At 40.8% G+C, this 20,946-nt stretch overlaps 1 protein-coding gene across 2 annotated transcripts in view; it reads left to right on the forward strand.

Annotated features, from left to right (window-relative positions):
* Nucleotides 1–16,922, forward strand: part of comta (catechol-O-methyltransferase a) — an 86,897-nt gene extending 69,975 nt beyond the window's left edge. For both annotated transcript variants that reach the window (XM_051933518.1, XM_051933517.1), the window contains exons 5-6: nt 8,604–10,513; nt 12,233–16,922. In XM_051933518.1, the coding sequence (XP_051789478.1) occupies nt 8,604–8,783 (180 nt within the window). In that variant the 3' untranslated portion in view covers nt 8,784–10,513; nt 12,233–16,922. The remainder of the gene's footprint in view (nt 1–8,603; nt 10,514–12,232) is intronic.
* Nucleotides 16,923–20,946: the final 4,024 nt, after the last annotated feature.

The following is a 20,946-nucleotide window of genomic DNA, read 5'->3' on the forward strand; positions in this document are numbered from 1 at the left end:
TAGTCAAACCTCGGATTCAGGAGGAACAGTGTGGTTTCGTCCTGGTCCCGGAACAGTGGACCAGCTCTACACCCTTAGCAGGGTCTTGGAGGGTGCATGGGAGTTTGCCCAACCAGTCTACATGTGTTTTGTGGACTTGGAACAGACGTTCGACCATGTCCCTCGGGGGGGTTGCTCCGGGAGTATGGGGTACCAGACCCCCTGATAAGGGCTGTTCGGTCCCTGTACAACCAGTGTCAGAGCTTAGTCAACATTTCCAGCAGTAAGTCGAACCTGTTTCCAGTGAGAGTTGGACTCTGCCAGGGCTGCCCTTTGTCACCGATTCTGTTTATAACTTTTATGGACAGAATTTCTAGGTACAGCCAGGGCGTTGAGGGGGTCCGGTTTGGTGGACTCAGGGTTGGGTCACTGCTTTTTGCAGATGATGTTGTCCTGTTTGCATCATCAGGCCATGATCTTCAGCTCTCTCTGGATCGGTTCGCAGCTGAGTGTGAAGCGGCTGGGATGGGAATCAGCACCTCCAAATCCAAGACCATGGTCCTCAGTCGGAAAAGGGTGGAGTGCCCTCTCAGGGTTGGGGGCCAGATCCTGCCCCAAGTGGAGGAGCTCAAGTATCTTGGGGTCTTGTTCACGAGTGAGGGAAGAATGAAGCGTGAGATCAACAGGCAGATCGGTGCGGCATCTGAAGTGATGCGGGCTCTGCATCGGTCTGTCATGGTGAAAAAGGAGCTCAGCCGTAAGGCAAAGCTCTCAATTTACCAGTCGATCTACGTTCTTACCCTCACCTATGGTCATGAGTTATGGGTAGTGACTGAAAGAACGAGATCGCGAATACAAGCGGCTGAAATGAGTTTCCTCCGCAGGGTGTCTGGGCTTTCCCTTAAAGATAGGGTGAGAAGCTCAGTCATCCGGGAGGGTCTCAGAGTAGAGCCGCAGCTCCTCCGCATCGAGAGGAGTCAGATGAGGTGGCTCGGGCATCTGATCAGGATGCCTCCTGGACGCCTCCCTGGTGAGGTGTTCCGGGTACGTTTAACTGGGAGGAGGCCCCGGGGAAGACCCAGGACATGCTGGAGGGACTATGTCTCCTGGCTGGCCTGGGAACGCCTCAGGATTCCCCCAGAAGAGCTAGAAGAAGTGGCCGGGGAGAGGGAAGTCTCGGCATCTCTGCTCAAGCTGCTGCCCCCGCAACCCGATCTCTGATAAGCGGAAGAGGATGGATGGATGTAATTTAATGGCTTGTTGCTGCTCTCATGCTGCCACAGCAGACATTTTCAAAACTGTTAATTCTCTTTTTTCTGAGGGCACCATGAAAATGTTTTGTGGACCAGAGCAGATCAACATTACTGAGACCTTCACCTTTTTTACTTTTCAAATATTTTATTGAAGCAGATGTTGTTTGATGGACACATAACTGCAAAGTGGATCAGGTTATCATGTCATATGTTGGCTCACTTTGCATATCATAATTGTTTGACTTTTAATTATGGGTATAAAAAAACTGTTAAGGGGTCTGAGTCTTAAAAAGCTTGTTAATCCAATTTAGGGCCAAAGAAGTATGTTTCATTAGCAATAGTAACTGCATAGTAATCAAGAAAGTGATTAGAACAAAACCAGTAGTTTCTGTGGGCCTCCATGATCTGAATTTGAAACCCGTGTCTAATACTGTTGATTACAATACACCCCAAAGTCATAGAAGGATATAGAAAGTCATAAATGCACTTCTTCCCAGCTCTTTTTCTGGTATCATTGTGAAACAAAATTTTCATATTTGAACTTCTTTCTCAATAAAACCTTCTGCCACAGGTTCTTGCTCCCCATGCTTTATGGTCTTTTGTGTACTGCAGTCTAATCTGCTGGTTGCCTTTCTGTAAAAATGTTTTTTTATCTGCAGCATGCCCTACAATGTTATCTCCTGTTAAGACTTAAAATAAATGAAGCGTGCTGAGTAAATATTTGACAGCATTTCTTTCTCATCAGATTCAAACAGCTTTATGGGTCTTCCACAATTTTCTGTTCTTAGTTTGCACAGTTTCTTCTAATTTCTTTAGAGTAGCATGACCACCTTTCCTTAAAAATCTGGTCTGGTGTGCTATAGCTTGCTTACTTTAGCCCTTTTGAACATCACATATTAAAAATAAAAACAAGCGGGGGGTTGTGGGGTCCCTCTCAGAGAGTTTAGAGTGCAGTCACTCATACATTACATTTTTCCCCAATGAAGATTTGAGCAGAGCACAATGTTACTCATACATTATATCGAACAGGAGGTTAGCCCCCTTTGGAGATTTAACAAAGTGGTCACTCGTAGATTACAGGTGCTGGTCATTAAATTAGAATATCATGACAAAGTTCATTTATTTCAGTAATTCCATTCAAAAAGTGAAACTTGTATATTAGATTCATTCATTACACACAGACTGATGTATTTCAAATGTTTATTTCTTTTAATGTTGATGATTATAACTGAAAACTAATGAAAGTCCCAAATTCAGTATCTTGGAAAATTAGAATGTCAATTAAGACCAATGCAAAAAAAGGATTTTTAGAAATGTTGGCCAACTGAAAGGTATGAACATGAAAAGTATGAGCATGTACAGCACTCAATATTTACTTGGGGCTCCTTTGGCCTGGATTACTGCAGCAATGCGGCGTGGCATGCTCAGGTGTTATGAGAGCCCATGTTGCTCTGATAGTGGCCTTCAGCTCTTCTGAATTGTTGGGTCTGGCGTATTGCATCTTCCTCTTCACAATACCCCATAGATTTTCTATGGGGTTAAGGTCAGGCGAGTTTGCTGGCCAATCAAGAACAGGGATACCATGGTCCTTAAACCAGGTACTGGTAGCTTTGGCACTGTGTGCAGGTGCCAGGTCCTGTTGGAAAATGAAATCTGCATCTCCATAAACTTCATCAGCAGCAAGAAGCATGAAGTGCTCTAAAACTTCCTGGTAGACGGCTGCGTTGACCTTGGACCTCAGAAAACACAATGGACCAGGACCAGCAGATGACATGGCACCCCAAACCATCACTGACTGTGGAAACTTTACACTGGACCTCACGCAACATGGATTCTGTGCCTCTCCTCTCTTTCTCCAGACTCTGGGACCTTGATTTCCAAAGGAAATGCAAAATTTACTTTCATCAGAGAACATAACTTTGGACCACTCAGCAGCAGTCCAGTCCTTTTTGTCTTTAGCCCAGGCGAGACGCTTCTGACGCCGTCTCTTGTTCAAGAGTGGCTTGACACAAGGAATGCGACAGCTGAAACCCATGTCTTGCATACGTCTGTGTGTGGTGGTTCTTGAAGCACTGACTCCAGCTGCAGTCCACTCTTTGTGAATCTCCCCCACATTTTTGAATGGGTTTTGTTTCACAATCCTCTCCAGGGTGCGGTTATCCCTATTGCTTGTACACTTTTTTCTACCACATCTTGTCCTTCTCTTTGCCTCTCTATTAATGTGCTTGGACACAGAGCTCTGTGAACAGCCAGCCTCTTTAGCAATGACCTTTTGTGTCTTGCTCTTCTTGTGCAAGGTGTCAATGGTCGTCTTTTGGACAACTGTCAAGTCAGCAGTCTTCCCCATGATTGTGTAGCCTACAGAACTAGACTGAGAGACCATTTAAAGGCTTTTGCAGGTGTTTTGAGTTAATTAGCTGATTAGAGTGTGGCACCAGGTGTCTTCAATATTGAACCTTTTCACAATATTCTAATTTTCCAAGATACTGAATTTGGGACTTTCATTAGTTGTCAGTTATAATCATCAACATTAAAAGAAATAAACATTTGAAATACATCAGTCTGTGTGTAATGAATGAATCTAATATACAAGTTTCATTTTTTGAATGGAATTACTGAAATAAATCAACTTTGTCATGATATTCTAATTTTATGACCAGCACCTGTATATGAGGAGACTGTGTATGTATGTTGTGTGGAAGAGTGCAAGGTACCACTGAAATAGAAAAATGCTACCATTACTTTTTTACCACATATGCCAAGGCCCTTTGGTGGCCAGGGCCCCAGGACACGCACCACCCATGTCACCCTGATGGTAGGTCTGTCCATGAGTTACAATGAGACAGTTACACTTCAGATAAACATGTACCTCTAATTGTCATTACTTTCTGTATAGGAGTGAATGATGTTAATTTAGAGAGGGCGAGATGTTAATTGCTGGTGTGCCGTTGTTGCCATGCAGTCATACGGCTACCTGAACAAACCGAGGAGAAACACAAGGCCAAAACAAGACTAGGGGTGGGTTAGTTAAAGATCGTATTGATCTTGTATCGCTGTTAACTGAGGCAGCACTTAGACCTGAAGGTCATCTCCTTTTGGTACTATAGAACGTAGTCTGTTCTTGATCTGCAGTCTGTCGGGTACTGTGTTGTGCAAGTTCACACCTCACAAGAACCAGCTCAAAGTTCAATTCACACAGATTAAAATGAATAAATTCACATTCATAGTTCACCATTTCAATTTTGAACTAGTTCATGTTCAATTCATTTTGTATTTTTTAAGAGTGAGAATAAATGACCCTTGAGTTTACTTTTTTCAATTTTGCATGCCTTATATTAGGCTATTACAGTGTTCTTGAATAAAATACAATAATTAGGAAGACTTTTTTTTATTTATTTAAGTACAGTCTATTGAGTTAACACCAGCAACAAACGTGTATAACCATATATGCTAATATCCTCCTGGTCAAAAAAGAAAGTAAATAGATGCAAGTATACATATAAATAACTGCTCTATTTCCAACCTTGTGACACAAATGGTGACTGTGGAACCAGCGTGTAGGTGAACTAACCTATTACACTGCCGGTCAAAATTCACGTCGCATGTTGCATGTCCAAAGGGGAAAAATATAAAGTGGCTTCGCGAAGTACAACGTTTTCCTAAAAGCGAAAGCAGAGCTTCACCACATGCTTGTATTAGCGGGGGGGAGGGGGGTGCAGCTAAAGCACAAGCAGGCAGACACAGACAGTGCCTATTTGATTTTACGTTATTTTTTCCAAATATAAATAAATGGCAAAAAATTTGTACGAAATAAATATTCATGAAAATCCACTATTTGTACTTATCGAAATACCGTATTCAGATTCAGCTCCACCCCTACATTATAGTGTAAGGCAAAACGTTTAATCTGGACCTAAACTAGATCCAGAATGTAACATAAAACTGAACTAGCTCACGTTCAAGTTCTTCACTTGCAAATACATTACGTTAAGTTCACCGTTCTTGTTCAATGAACGCTCTCTTTTAAACTAGTTCATGCACAACACTGCCGTTACTATCTCGGGCACACTACAAGTGAACCCCCAGCGTTTATGGCCACCTTCCAATACACTCATTGGTTTATTAAATTGTCTCAACACTATACCTTGTTTGTTTAATCACTATCTAATTCATTTGAATCGTTTACTGTTGATGGAATTTATGCTTACATTACACTTACTTTTACTTATTTGACTGACGTCTTTATCCAAAGTGACTTACAACATTTGAGATACAAGTGTTTACATTTGTTTTGTTTTTCCAGTTGGCACACTGGCAGGTGAAGTGACTTGCTCATGGTCACAATATAGGTGAGCCTCAGGTTATAAACGATTTCCAATGTTTGTAACCTGATTTTGTATATAAGCCGGAACAAGCACTGAAATTAATGGGAAAATCGTCAAAAATGCCTACCACTTTAGTACTTATTTTGCAGAAAGACATTTCAGACTTATTAATAAAATGACAGTGAAGCAATATTACTTTATATCACAAATCACAAGTAAAATACACTAATTTAAACTAAACTGAACCATAGGTATGTACAGTATATCAACCTTATGCGTAAACATTTTAGATAACAATAGAGTACCACATAGAGTTAGAAAAGGCATGATGATGGAATGACACCACCACTAACTGATGATTGATATCCTTAGCAGAGACGTGCTGTCCTTGCTGAGTGCAGTGTCCCTTCTCCCTCTAAGAATCTGTGCTACCTGAGACAACACAGCTGGAAGGAGAACTTAGGATGTTGCAGCTTCTACCATTCTTCTAAATGGACAAGTGACAATCTAGCGGCTTACCTGTGACGGAGCTTATTGTGTGGCTGTATGTGCTGCTGACTACATTTAGTGATGTGTGCACACAGCACAAAATGTTTGAAAATGGAAGCAATGTATGTTGGTACTTTACTGAGCTTCAGTGTTAGGCGCCGCTGCTGTATGTTAATCTGGGTCAAAGCTATAATTTGTTTAAAAGTAAAAAATGAAAGCTGATCTATAAATATTAATTGAAACACAGTTGAAAATTAAAATTTGGGAGATTTATATGGTTGTTAGTATTTGTGGAATTGCTATTATTCAAGACCGTTGTAACCTGAAAACTGCCTGCACTTGCCATGCCCGAGGTGCTAAATGGAGAGGTTTGAGATGCAAACCTGTGCGGTTGTGCTGTTCTCACCATATCAGAAGATATCAAAATATTTATGGAAAACACAGAGGAAATTGTTCTTATTTTTTAATTGTATCAGTGTTTAGTTGTATTTAATCTAATTTCATCTGCCGTTTTTACAAGTAAATACACATAACCAGCTTTAAATTATTCTTTAGGTGGCCTAGGACTTTGCTACTTCGACAGAGCGAGATTAGTAGGATATGTGCTAGCCACAGGTATTACTGACATTTGCTTAAATGGCAAATAGTATCTGGTGCTCGGTGACGATGCGGGTTCCACTCCATGCTCCCATCTTCCTTCTGGGAGCTCTGAACCCGACACCGTCTGTAATGTCACTGATGAGCTAGGCAGTGAGGCACAACAAATGGAGCAAGGGGATGGTGCAAAAGTGCTTTTATTAAAAACAAAACCAACAAAACAAGCGTTCCAATAAATAAGTGCAGTGCTTCATATCTTTAAATAAATAATCCATAAAAACAAGTAAAAAGGGTGGAGGTTAAAATCCATTAGAAAAAAAACATCCTTTAAAAAAAACAACGAAGTTAAAATAATGGCTAGAAGCAGTCTCTTTAAAAACACAAAGCACGGTGCCTTCTTTTACTGGTGACTCCCCTGCTTCTCTCATCCAGGCTATGCACTAGGGGATTCACCCTACATGCAGCTGACCTTCTTTGCTCTACTCGACTGGTCTGGTGGCCTCCCGATCCCTGGCCCCTACCAGACCGAGACTTGGCTTTCCCCACAACGGCCAGGACGCTCACACTGGGGATTCTATTCCAAATCTCCGACTCACGCTGCCTTCGCTGTGGCGAGCCAACCTTCTCCCAGTCACTCCTGCTCCAAACAGCGCTCAGCAGGAGCAACCACTACTGTCAGCCCTTGGGTGCTGGCCAAACACCCCACTTGGGCTCGTCTCTCCCAGCTGCCTGCTATCAGCGCGAGCCTGCGCTCGCTCGTTCTCTCCTGCACCAGCTTTCTCCTTCCTGCTTCTTGCCATCATCTCCTCCTTAACCTCCGTCTGTCTTTTCTTTCTTTGTTTCTAGCCGCCTCGCACTTCTATTTATTACGGGGACTTGGATCAGCTGTGGCAATCAGCAGCTCCCAGGAACAATTACGAATGCGGACGACTCCTCACTTGTGCACTTAAGTGAGAACCGCCCGTATCACAAACTTATTAGGAACCGCTCTGCCACACACACCACGCCCCCTCACTAAGCCACGAGTGCTGCGATTATTTATTTTAAAAGTGGCCTTTTTGACGTGAGCTGTGGACCCGCTACACCACATGCTCTGAGTGATAAATATATACAGTATAAATATATAAAAGCATGCCTAGGAATACTGATCCATAGACATGCATCAGGTATTTGAAATACAGGGAATTTCACAGAAATATCAACTTTTGTGTGCCAGAAGCAACAACCAATTGATTTTTAGCTGCAGGACAAGTAAAGACTAAGTTGATAGTATTATCCTAAGGTCTTTATACCCAAGTACAGGCTTGCCACTGGTAATCTTCTTATAGGGTGCTAGAAGTAACATCAGGATGAGAGCAGTGCTGAATGTGCCGATTGACTTCAGAGAGACAAAACTGTGAAATGAGCAGCGTGAATTTTGTCCCAGCCTAGTAACCTGTTCTACTTGTGGATAAGTTTTTGGGAGAATAAAAGCTAAATGTGTGCAGCAGCCTGGCCAAGACTTACTGGTTGAAGAGGGGTTTTGAAAAGTGATCTTAAACATAAGGAATATGGATGAAAGGCTGCTGTGAGGGAATGTATGCCAGAGATTCTCACAAACAGACGAAACTGAGATCACAAGAAGACAGGTTTGGATTGCTGCAGAGCTGTATTTGTTCTGTGTGCTTGAGCTACTTGCTGCAGGTACATGCTTTGTGTGTTTAATTTCAGGTGCAGTGTGGGTGTCCAACATAGCAGTCAGTCATTCTTAAGCACTACTGTACTTTCAGTCTTGTTTTTCTTAGTGACAATGTTGTTTAACAGTTTTACTTGCTCATTTAAAAATGAACAATATTTAGATTTAGATTCTCTTTATTATCATAAGACTTCTGTACTTGTGTACCTAAATGCATTAAAAACAGAGCCATAATTCCTAATAAATACAATTATCATTTCCAGTTCTCCTCTGCTTTTTTCTCAGGAATGTGGCCTAATTGGAAAGGGCACAGTCTTGATAGCAGACAACGTCACTTTCCCGGGGACACCAGATTACCTGGAGTATGTGAGAAACAGTCCCCACTACAGCAGCCAATACTTCAAATCCTACCTGGAGTACAGCAAAACTGAGGACGGCCTTGAGAAGTCAGTTTTTCTTGGATAACAACTTACAGAGACAGCCTCCATTAGCACAAACATCAAATAATTAGGAACATGGCAATTACCCATAAAAATATGTTCTTAAGCTCTAATCTTTTATATGCTTCTAATAACTGTTTTTTAAATTCTTTCTGGTAAAACATGCAAGTCATAATTTCAATATGTCTGAATTAACTTTTTCTCTTTTATATGAGGGTATGTTTTGCCTGTTCATGGTATTCTTAAAAAAAAAAAAAAGACTAACATCAAAATGGTGGCTAATGCAAAGTTAAACACCCTATTGTTATTTTCTGTATAGTTCTGTATTTTGCATATTATACAGTATTTTTTCCTTTGTTGAGTAGTGAAGTGGTAATAATTGAAGTTTGTTCTATCAGCATTTAACTTTATTTTTGTAATTCTAGAAATGATAGGCAGTGCAAACTTTTATGAAAGCTAAAGTTGAACTGAGAGCACAGCTAGTTTGTTCATACATATACCACAGGAGACTGTGTGTGGCAGCTCACACAAATGACAATTCCTGCCTGAATCTGGAGAATTATTTTTTAAAGTAAATGTAGATATTTCTAAATATTATTCTTGGTAGTATTTTGGGACACACATGTATAAGTTCACTTATATCATTTGTTGATTTTAAATTTAATTATCAGCCTGGCCTCACAGTTAGGAGATCTGGGTTCGCTTCCCGGGTCCTCCCTGCGTGGAGTTTGCATGTTCTCCCCGTGTCTGCGTGGATTTCCTCTGGGTACTCCGGTTTCCTCCCACAGTCCAAAGACATGCAGGTTAGGTGGATTGGCGATTCTAAATTGTCCCTAGTGTGTGCTTGGTGTGTGGGTGTGTGTGTGTGTATCCTGCAGATGGGCTGGCACACTGCCCGGGGTTTGTTTCCTGCCTTGCGCCCTGTGTTGGCTGGGATTGGCTCCAGCAGACCCCCGTGACCCTGTAGTTAGGATATAGCGGGTTGGATAATGGATGGATGGATTATCAACCTGGGGTGACCTACGTTGCCTGATGGCACCTCAGATTCCCTTCCATAGACTCTCCGGGTTTGTTTATGCCTGTTCTGCTCCTGTCCTCCAAATCTTGTGCATATCTTGTGCAGTCATCCTGCTGCATCAAACCACCTCTGCTATGGTTCTTCTCATTATATATTGTATTGCCTTTATATTAGTTCTTCCGTTCAGCTGTCACTTTTCTTTCTTGTGGGTCTTTCTCTCTTCCTCTTGTTACCACTGTAAATTCTGCTCTTCGAGCCGTGCTCGCACTCTCACCGAAGCAGCAAAAGTCTTCTGCTTTCTCTAAAGCATCTCCTTTGGGAATATCTGAATTTACTTTTGCTTTATCGGCATCTAACAGCAACAATCATACCATTGCAGTAAATATATGTTTGTTACCTCTCAATTCACAGCATCATTTATGATCCCACTTCCAGAAACTTATGCAGGACATTCTTCCTACCACCTTTACCGCATCCTCTCTGTCTCATTCATCACTCCAGCCATTCTCTTTTGCTCTTTGTTTGGATCTATTCTTCATTCACTTGCATACTTTTTTGCTTTAATGACCTAAGCAAGAAATGATAGCGATATTTAACATACTTACTAATGTAAAAATTAACTCAAATGTAAAGGTGCTTATTGTTAATGTAAGGTAGAGTCTAGTGTATGTGAGCGCTCACACATCAACTGTACAGGTCTTTCCGTGTTTTATGTGTATGCATACTGTAGAAGAAGAGTGTTCTCCTCAGCACCATGTACTTTGTGTGTTTAGTAAATTAGAATTTTTATAATAACTATTTTGTAACTTGCCAGTGAGAGAAGCTTGGCTTATGAACTAACAAAAATATGTTATTCCAGGGTTCAGGAGAAATAGTGTTAGGGCTGCACGATAACAGAAAAAATGATTATCACGATTATTTTGCTCAAAATTTTTATCACGATTAATAATGAGGATTATTCCTTTGGTAAATGAAGTCTGTGACCAAAGCAGTGTAGCCTCGGCCAGTTATTCACAGATGCTGCCCTAATCATATTAGCTGCGTTGTCCGTTGTGATGCACACAAGTCTTTCTTCCACCAAGCCCCAAGCGGACATCGCTTCTTTGAGGCCCACTGCAATAAAGTCCGCTGTATGGTCTTGTGGGAAAAACGAAGTTTGCAAAAGCTTGCTTTTCATCTCAAACTCGCTGTCAATAAAATGAACTGTCAAGCTCAAATACGGTTCCGCAGTTCTGCTTGACCATAAGTCGGTCGTGGCAGCAAAATATTCAAGGCTGAGCCTGAGAATTTCTCTTTCTATTTCTTTTCGTCATTTCGCATACAGCGAGGGCAGCGCAACATTGGAAAAATGGTTGCGTGAGGGAATGCTATATCTTTTATCAAGTGTTGCGATCATTTTTTTAAACCCCTCACTGCTCACGGTGGTTATTGGACACATATCCTTGGCTATATGGTACGTGATCCCCTCTGTTATTTCCCGGTGTCTTTGCGAGCTAGGCAGATATGGTATTGCGTTGAACAATGGCCCTGATATTGTTATCTGTGTTGTGGATGGCTGGTAATTTTTTGTTGTTGCTGTTTGTGCCTTCAGTCGTTGAAATTCTTGATAGTGTACTTTGTGGTGGCTTTTAAGGTGGTTGATGAGGTTTGTTGTGTTACCTTGGGACGTTTGGACGGAACAGGACCAAAGTTTGCACAAGACTCGTACCTGATCAACATCACATTCCTCGAAATCGAAATAGTTCCAGACAACTGAGTATGACCCCTTTTTAGGAACTAACGATCGCACTTCTGCACCTTACTCACGTTGCTCCGCCATCATATGTTTATTCTGACTGACTGTTATTGCTGCTATTGACTTCTACTGCTTCAGAAAGCGCTTGCAATCTAGACGCAGTAACGTCATAGTGACGCAGTCCAATCCGTAAACTCAGCCCATAAAAAACAGTTTGGTCTTTATACTGTAAAATCGCGACGATATTTATTAACTGATCGTGGGTCATAAATATCGTTATCATGAGAAAAAAAAGATTAATCGTGCAGCCCTAAATAGTGTCCACATGAATAAAATCTAAGCTGTTTCTTGTTTTCCCTTTCTCAGAGTGAATGTTTCAGGGACAAGGTCACAAGGCTGCAGAAAGTACATGTAGTTTATGCAAAGGCGTCTCTCCTGTGCTTAGCTTTGAGAACACAGATAATGCTTAGCTCAACAGACATATTGTTTAACTTTACTGTTTTGATAAGGATGTTCTTTCTGTCTTATTAATCATGAAATGCTGAATTATAAAAAACCCTCCTAATTTTTTCTCGGTGTTCAAATTGAGCTTTGCGGCAATAAGTTATGCTCTTTTGAATCTCTACTTACTGTGACTCCGAATGAATAAAAAAGAGAATTGAGAAATATTATCTGCCTGTTGTCAGTGTGCCTTTTTCGTCCACAATACTTTTACACAAAGTGTAAAATTTGTCATTGTGAATATCTGATTATAAATGTGCACACTTGGTCATACCATTTCATGCTACCTCTTTGTGGCAGGCAAAACCAGGCAGTTCCTTCTCAGTATGATCACGAAGGTTAAAAAATGGAAAAGATAAACTGCTACATTTTATAGGCTTATTGGGATTGGAGGGTTAATATTGTCACATGTAGGTAGTACAGTGAAATTCTTACTTGCAAGTCACAATTGACATCTAACCGTTATCTGTGCTAAATTTGACATATTTTTATTGTGAAAAGTACACTGAGCCGAAAGGCAAGGCTCAATCGATCACCGTTCCTACCCTATTCTATGGTCATGAACACTGGGTAATAACTAAAAGAACTCCATTGTGGATATACAGTATATGTTTCCTTTGGAGGGTTTTTAGGCTCAGTTTTAGAGGTAGGGTGAGAAGCACAGACATTTGGGAGGAGCTCAAAGTAGAGACACTGATCCTCTGCTTTGAAAGGAACAGGATAAAGTAGTTTTGGCTAGAGAGGTGGTTCAGGCATGTCCAACCAGGGGGGAGACCATGGGGAAGACCCAGGATACACTGGAGAGATAATTTCTCTTGGCTACCCCGGGAATGCCTTGGTTCCCCTCCAGAGGATTTGGAGGAAGTGGCGAGGAAGATTGATGTCTGGGCATCATTGCTGACCCTACAACCTGGATCAGTTATAAGCATTAGAAAATGGCTGATCAAGCTGTTGTGCAAAAATTAAATAAGTAGTGTGCCTCAATAATTCAATGTGCAGTAATACTTTAGTTAACAAAGTAGATGAGTTAGTTAATAAAAATAGATTTAATAATCACTGCTGCTGGGGTGGATGCATTGTTTATTCTGTGGCAGTGCTGAAACTGCCATCTACATCCTTGGCCACCCTCTAATAATGTTCTTGGTTCTGTAAACTTCCATGTTGCCACAGCTCTTTCACTGTGGCTCCACACACTCTCTTCTGCCTTGTGCACAGCCTGCACATTCACACTGGTGGATCTGCCTTACCCTGCTCATCCATGCCACGATTCGTAAGGAGACTCACGCAGTCCAATGGATTTTACTAGTGGACAGGCACCTCAGAAGTGCTTACAGTTAAGGTGTGTCTGTCAGTGCCCCCCTCTTCTATCCTCTGCACCCGTTTCTTTAATTGCATGGTATCAGTCCTATTGATTCTTCTACATGACATTTCTTTTCTTCATCTTCATTGCTATTTTCTAAAGAAATTGCTTTACATTTTCATAACATACTGGGCAAATTATACTTGGTACTTTTTAAAATGTTAAAATAACTACATAATCATTTTGCTTTCTGCAGTATACACAATATTAGTGACAGACAACGACTTGTTTATGTTGAGGTTGAGCAATGAGACCACAGTACTCTGGCAGACAGCTGCTTGAACTTGACACATGCCATAGTGAGGTTTATGCAGAGATCATTATAAAGGACCTTTATTCTCTGAGGATTTGTTAACCAAGGTACAGTTAGGTCCATAAGTATTTGGACAGTGATACAATTTGCATAATTTTGTTTCTGTACACCACCACAATGAATTTAAAATAAAGCAAACAAGTTGTGCTTGAAGTGTAGACTTTCAGCTTTAATTCAGTGGGTTTAGCAAAGGTATTGCATGAGCTGTTTAGAAAAGACAGGAGGACCACCTATTTTCAGGGGCTCGAAAGTATTTGGACAAACTAACATAATCATGAATAATGCAATCATTTTCAATACTTGGTTGAAAATCTTTTATAGTCAATAACTGCCTGAAGTCAGGAATCCATGGCCATCTCCAAGTGCTGGGTTTCCACCCAAGTAATATTTTGCCAGGCCTTTACTGCCGCTGTCTTCAGTTGCTGCTTGTTTGTTGGAGTTTCTGCAGTTTTGTCTTCATCAAGTGAAATGCATGTCCAATTTAAAAAGCACTTGTTTTGCTTTCACAGTATATTTTGGCTCATTGTCCATCCGTACTATGAAGCGTCATCCTATCAGTTTTGCAGATTTGGCTGAATTTGAGCACATAATATATCCCTGTACACTTCAGAATTCATCCTGCTACTTCTGCTAGCAGTCATATCATCCATAAACTCCAGTGACCAACTTGCATTGGCAGCCATGCATGATCATACCATAACACTGTCTCCACCATGTTTCACAGATGATGTGGTATTCATCAGATCATGAGCCATTTCTTCTCTTCTCCATACTGTTCTCTTTTCAACATTCAGGTATATATTGCTCTTAGTTTCTTTTGTCCAAAAAATGTTCCAAAGCAGGACAGGCTTTTAAAAATGTTTTCTGGAAAAGTGTACTCTATCCTTCCTAAGATTGAGGTTTACCAGTGGTTTGTGCCTTGTGGTAAACCCTCAGTCTCTGCTCTGCTCATGAATTCTTCTCGATTGTAGACTTTGGCAATGACAGGTCTACCTCCCAGAGAGTGTACTTGGTTTGTCTAAATGTTGTGAAGGGGTTCTTCTTCACCAAGGACAGCATTTTGTGATCATTCAGCACACTGTGATCATTTTGTGATCATTCTCTGGTTTTCCAGGCCTTCTGGTGTTGCCGAGTTCACCAGGGTGCTCCTTCTTTTTAAAAATATACCAAATGGTTGATTTGACCACTCCTCATGTTTCTGCTCTCTCTCTAAGTCAGTGTTTCCCAACCTCGGTCCTGGGGACCCCCTGTGGCTGCAGGTTTTTGTTCCAACCAGCTTCTGTATTGGACTCCTGGGCTAATTAAGTGTACTGATATTTCCCAAGTTCTGTGTTTTGGGAACAATATAGAAATTAGAAAACTAAGTTTGCTAAAAAAAAAAAAATATTAAAATGTACCAAGCAGTTATTTGGGAATAATGTATTTTTTTCTTTTTAACAGTATTTTCGTCTTGTTTTTCATTCTACTTTTCTAGGTGTTCTAATTGTTTAATTAATCCATTATTTACTGATTAGTGGGTCTGATGCTAAAGTAGTTGCAGCCTTTAATTATTCAGTGTGTTGTTTGCCAGCGTGTCTGCTCTGCTCGTTTTTAATTGTCATTAGTAAGATACAACGAAGAGGAAAAACAGCACAGAGAAAGGGCAAAGTATAATGAAATCAACAAAAGAGAATTAAGCATTTAAATCAATAGCAAAAGCAGAAATATTTCTAAATGTCTTATAAATGTACAAATCATGCTTCTGTGCTTTTCTGAATGTAGAATAAAAGAAAAATAATACCAGCTAATTAAATGAGATCAGTGTTATCAGGCATTGTCACTGATTAGGAATCTGGTTGGAACAAAAACCTGCAGCCACAGTGTGCCCCCAGGACCGAGGTTGAGAAACACTGCTCTAAAGGCCTTGTTTTGTTTTCTCAGCCTGATGATGGCCTGATTTTTCTTGCACGGACAGCTCTTTGGATCTTATATTGTGAGTTCACAGTGACAGCTTCCAAATGCAAATTCAACACTTGGAATCAATTCTAGACCTTTTATCTGCTTACTAATTGATGATGTAATGAGGGAACTGGTCTCACCTGGCTTTGGAACAGCTTGTCAGTCAAATGTACAAAAACTTTTGAGCCCCTGGAAATGGGGGGCTGTGCAGAAAATGTCTGTCATTCCTAAACAACTCGTGTGATATTTTTGGTAAACCCCTTAAATTAAAGCAGAACGTCTGCACTTCAATCATATCTTGATTGCTTTACTTCAAATCCATTGTGGTGGTGGTGTATACAGCCAAAATTCTGAAAATTGTGTTACTGTCCAAATACTTATGGACACAACCGTACGTTTGAATTCTGTCATTGGGTGGTTTTACTGTATGACAGTATGTTGATCGATCTTCACTTACTGTTTTTTATGCCATTAATTAATGGCATTTTAGCTGGCCTGGTTCTGGTAGCTTAATACATTTTTCGTGATCAGCCTTTTAGTAAATAAAAACAAAATGACAAAATATAATGAATAAATGAGAAGATCATTCCTCCCCCAAACTATGCGACTCTTCAATTCCACCAGAGGGGGTAAACGTTGAACATTATTCAAGTTATTGTCTGTTTTTTACCTGCATTTTTTATTATTCTTTAATTTAATATTTTTTGCTGCTGGAGTATGTGAATTTCCCCCTGGGATTAATAAAGTATCTATCTATCTATCTATCTATCTGGACATAACATACAAAGGAACCCAAACCACCCACTCCCACCAAGCATATGGAATGCAGTATCTCTCCCTCTCCCTCCCTGGCCCTCCTCAGCTCTTCCACGCAAGTCCAACAATTTTTTTTTCTGCTGTGTCAGGTGCCAACACACTGCTAGAGGCAACATCTGAACTCATTTTCCCCGACTCCATAAGTTGAGCTGATCCAAGCCAGGATCCTTCCAGAGATCATTTGTGGCTTCACACCAAGGCCAGTAGGTTTAAGCACAGAAGTGGTTCTCCTAAATTCTGCCCTTTAAGTGGTTGGTCCGTTCACTTGCACTTGCACACACAACCTCGGCAAGGGTTCTCAGGGTGGCTCAATCCCTTCCAACAGCATCTCCATCTTCCAGGCCCACATGGTCACACCAGAACTTTCATGCCAAGAACACCACTGCTAAAGACCTTTCCTGCTGTAGTTTTATTTATCCTTGTAATTTTAAGTAGGCTTTCATCTTGTAATCATGCTGGAGTAAAGGCATTGATATGGTGACATTTTTTTGCGTTATGTTTTCATTTCAGGCTGCAAAGCAACAAAATGTGAATATTTTGAAGGGGGGTGATTAATTTGTGTACCCATTGTACTTGGTGGCTTACTTTGCAAACTTGGATATTCTGATATTGTTGGTGGACCTTTTTAAATTAGAGATTGTAATATTTCACTGAGTTGTTTTTACCTTTCATTTCATGTTTTATAGCTTTCATTTTGTGATGTGAGAGCAGAGCACATCCTGGTGTCTCTGCACACCTGGAATAAAACCAAGGACCCCAGTGTATCAAAAAGGTTTACCCTTAAGCTAGTTGGGTGTGTTTAACCCAAAGTAATTACACAACAGAGCTTTAGCTGCCCCCTGGTTCTAGTTAAGACCACCTTGACTGCCTGCCTGGAAACCACCTACAAGGTCTTCACTAACACTTTGGTGTCCTCAGTCGCAAGATACTGCAGAAGTATGCAGGGCTTATCAACACCAGTGGTCAACATCATCCCACACTGGCATCGGGGTGAAGCTGCGTCACTTGGGAGGTGAGCAAATGACTTAAATTAAGTACCTGATCAGCAGTGCTGTTGCATCTTCAACGTACTTGTGGGGTAAAATCAAGGCCATTTTCAAGGATTTACAGCTCAGCTCAGAGTGCACACGGTTTATGTTTTCAGGAAGCACCCTGGCACATCCCTAAAAGAGAGTGGGGAAAAAAATTAATGGAGAGCAACTGCTGAAATGCTGCCAACACATTGTGGGCCAATAAAAAGATATCAGTATGACTTAAGCAAAATGGAATGCTGGGTACAGTAGATACTGGTGAACCCACTGGAATTTTCTCAGTTTCTATATAAATGTGGCCTGAAGCGTGATCATATTTTTTACAGAAGTTCGAAAAGTAGATTACAAAAAATAAAAAGACACAAATACATTATACTTTTTAATTTCATTTATTGAGGAAAATAATCCAGAGCTACATTTTTGTGTGTGAAAAAGTAGGAAACTAATAATCCTAGAGGTTCAATTTGAAGGAGAAGTTCAAGTTGGGCGTTTCAATCAGTGGGATAACAATCAGGTGAGTGTGGGAGGCTCTGTCCTATTTAAAGAACATTAATGTGGGTCTTCACTATCACGCTCTTTATCTTCACCACACAGCTTTATGGAAGTGTAACAGGCCTCGATCACAGGAGATTTCTGAGGAGCTCAGGCAAAAAAAGGTCTTAATGCTCACCAGGCTGGAAAAAGTTCAGTCACTTTGGAAGCCTCCCAAATGTATTAGATATAATATCAGCATTGGCCACTGCGGTGGGCTGGCGCCCTGCCCAGGGATTTGTTCCTGCCTTGCAACCTGTGCTGGCTGCGATTGGCTCCAGCTGACCCCCGTGACCCTGTGTTAGGATATAGCAGGTTGGACAATGACTGACTATGCATCCAACAGTTGGAAAGGTTAGTAATATTTAGCAAAAATAATGTTTTAACGGTATTAAAAGAATAATATGAAAGTTTATGAATGCATGTTTATTAAAAGATGTTTCATCCTTACTGCAATTTTGTATTAGCTCAGAATGTTAAGATATCCAAGGGAGTGGAGAAGAGAGAACTGAAATAGGTCAGCGTCTACATTTAGTGTGAGTTTTTCATAGATAATCTGCGGGTCAGCAGAAGAGGTTCATTCTGTATTTTACTGTGATGGCTAATAGGATAAACAGCCTCATAAAAGTGGTTATTTCTGATAATCTTTCAGAACACCATCAATCCCTCTATCTTGTGGCTGTGGTCCAGTAAGAGGCAGAACAGCCAGACTCCCTTGGAGATGGAAGAGGGTAGGTCATCCCGCGCAACCTCAAAAGTTGTGTACAACTGCACATGCGACATGATGGTTCTGGCTCTGCGTGGAGTAGTACCAAACCAAATGACAGACAAGGAAAACGTTTTAAAAATCCCAAAAGCTTGTTCAGTTTGGCCTCTTGTTTTTTATGACTTCTGTTATCTCACAGCTCTTTTAATGCTGAGGGATTGTAACAAGCATCAGCAAATGCTAGAATAAAGGAAAAGCACAGTTACTCGAGAGAACTCCATAATGCAATCCTTCAACATCTGATTCCAGACGATTGCTGTCACAAATGTAAACACATGTAATGGCAGCCCATCACGCTACCAATGAGAAATCCCATGTTATGGTTACACACCATATGATGGACGCAGGATTTGTCCTTTACTTTTGAATAGTAAATTGGAATGTGTGCTTATCAGTAGCACCAACAAGACCAGGGATTTAGTGGAAAAGGCTGTGACAGATAGCTGTCCCATTTGTCACCTTTGCTTTATGCAGGGATGCAATGGCTACAAACTGCACTCTTGTGTCAAAAAAGCAATGTTAACAAAACTTGATGTTCGGGGGAATATTCCCTCGTCACTTTGATCACTTGTTACACTTCAGTATTTGAATTAGATGTTTGAAACTGTCCTGTGAAAGAATGAACCACATTTTAAACTCCCAATGACTTGGCAATGAATGGATTATACTGTACAAACTGTACTATACTCTTCGAGCACAAAAAAAAAGTTTTAGTAGTTCAACATCACAGCCTTTGAGTGATTGTCAGTATGATAGAATAGAAACTCTATTGAAGAAAGTCCCTTCTGGCTCAGGACAACAGAAAGAATGTTGTTTGAAGAGAAAATGACAGTTATAAAAGTTAAACAGAAAGCACTGCTTGCTCAAGAAATGTGCAACTTTAATAAAACACTTTGAAGACAAGAATAACAATATTTTTTTCCTTATTTTACAAATGTAATTTCCTATTGTGTTAAAAATAAAACTCTTAATGGTCATCAGTTGATGTACTTTATAACAATATTGCACTGAGCTCATACTGTAGGTGATTTCCAGAATGTTCCACACTTAACTAGTACCCAGCTTAGTACACAGCTGCTGGTTACTTCGGGAAGTTTGTTAGAGTTGACCCCTGCAGTCACAGGGTGAATGTGCCCCCTTGATTTCTAAGGAAATGGTCAAGAGTTCTGCTGTGACTACTGAATGAGCCGAAATACCCCACCAGAGCAGCAGGCCGCATGTATAAGTCAGGGGTGGATGGGCCAATGTGGCTGCAGGTTTTCATTGTAGCCACTTTCCTAACTAGTAGTCAACTGCTGCTGCTAATGCGTGTTGCTTTGGCTTTGACGCATGTACACCCCAACCCTTAAGCTGCCTGTAACCTACTGCCAGTTAACAGGACATAGTGAGCTTCCCCAGATCATAAAACACAACGCTCTCAGAAAAAGAAAATAAAGTATGTTAGATTGTCTGGTGTATTGAGGAGTGCGCTGTGGGGTACTACAACAACTGCTCAAACTCCATTTCTGGGGGCTGGAATGGCTCCAGGTTTTCGCTGCAACCAGTTCTAGAATAAGAAGCCAGCTCTTGCTGTTCATGACTAAATCCATAACAAAAAAGAAAAAAACAATTTCCTCCATTAAGGCCTTATAAGTTTGTATTGATATTAGTTCCATTGCATATTGAGAATAAACAAATATAAAAATGTGTATTAACATAAAAAATGATCTATACAATTCTTCATTAATTCTAAAGATACAAGCCCAAATACCTGTGGCTGCCCAATTTCTTCTATGTTACTGCACAAGTGAAGTGAACATGTTAACAGAAATTGTGGGAGGCTGAAGGATGTGAAGAGAGTGTGTTGGCAAACCCCCTGAAAAACTACTCACGCAGTGCCAGTTGGGTACAGAACATACTGACCAGCCTCCTCATGCCGCACAGAGCACCTCCTTGATGACACACTTCACACATCTATGACATACTCTCATCATTAACTCAATGTCATCTGTCACCAACCAGCCACTCTTTTGTAGTTCAGACTGCCAACATGGCTGGACAGTTGCAGCTCCGACATAAAAGCACACCAAAACACATGGCAAATGGCTTTGGTGATTAACAGCTTCTTGGTTAGTGAGGCTACTGTCAAGCAGCCATTTCTCAGCCTGTTTAGGCCCAATTGTTCATTTGAACCATTTCA

This window comes from Erpetoichthys calabaricus, chromosome 11 (assembly GCF_900747795.2).
Source record: "Erpetoichthys calabaricus chromosome 11, fErpCal1.3, whole genome shotgun sequence".
In the NCBI taxonomy this organism is placed as follows: Eukaryota; Metazoa; Chordata; class Cladistia; order Polypteriformes; family Polypteridae; genus Erpetoichthys; species Erpetoichthys calabaricus.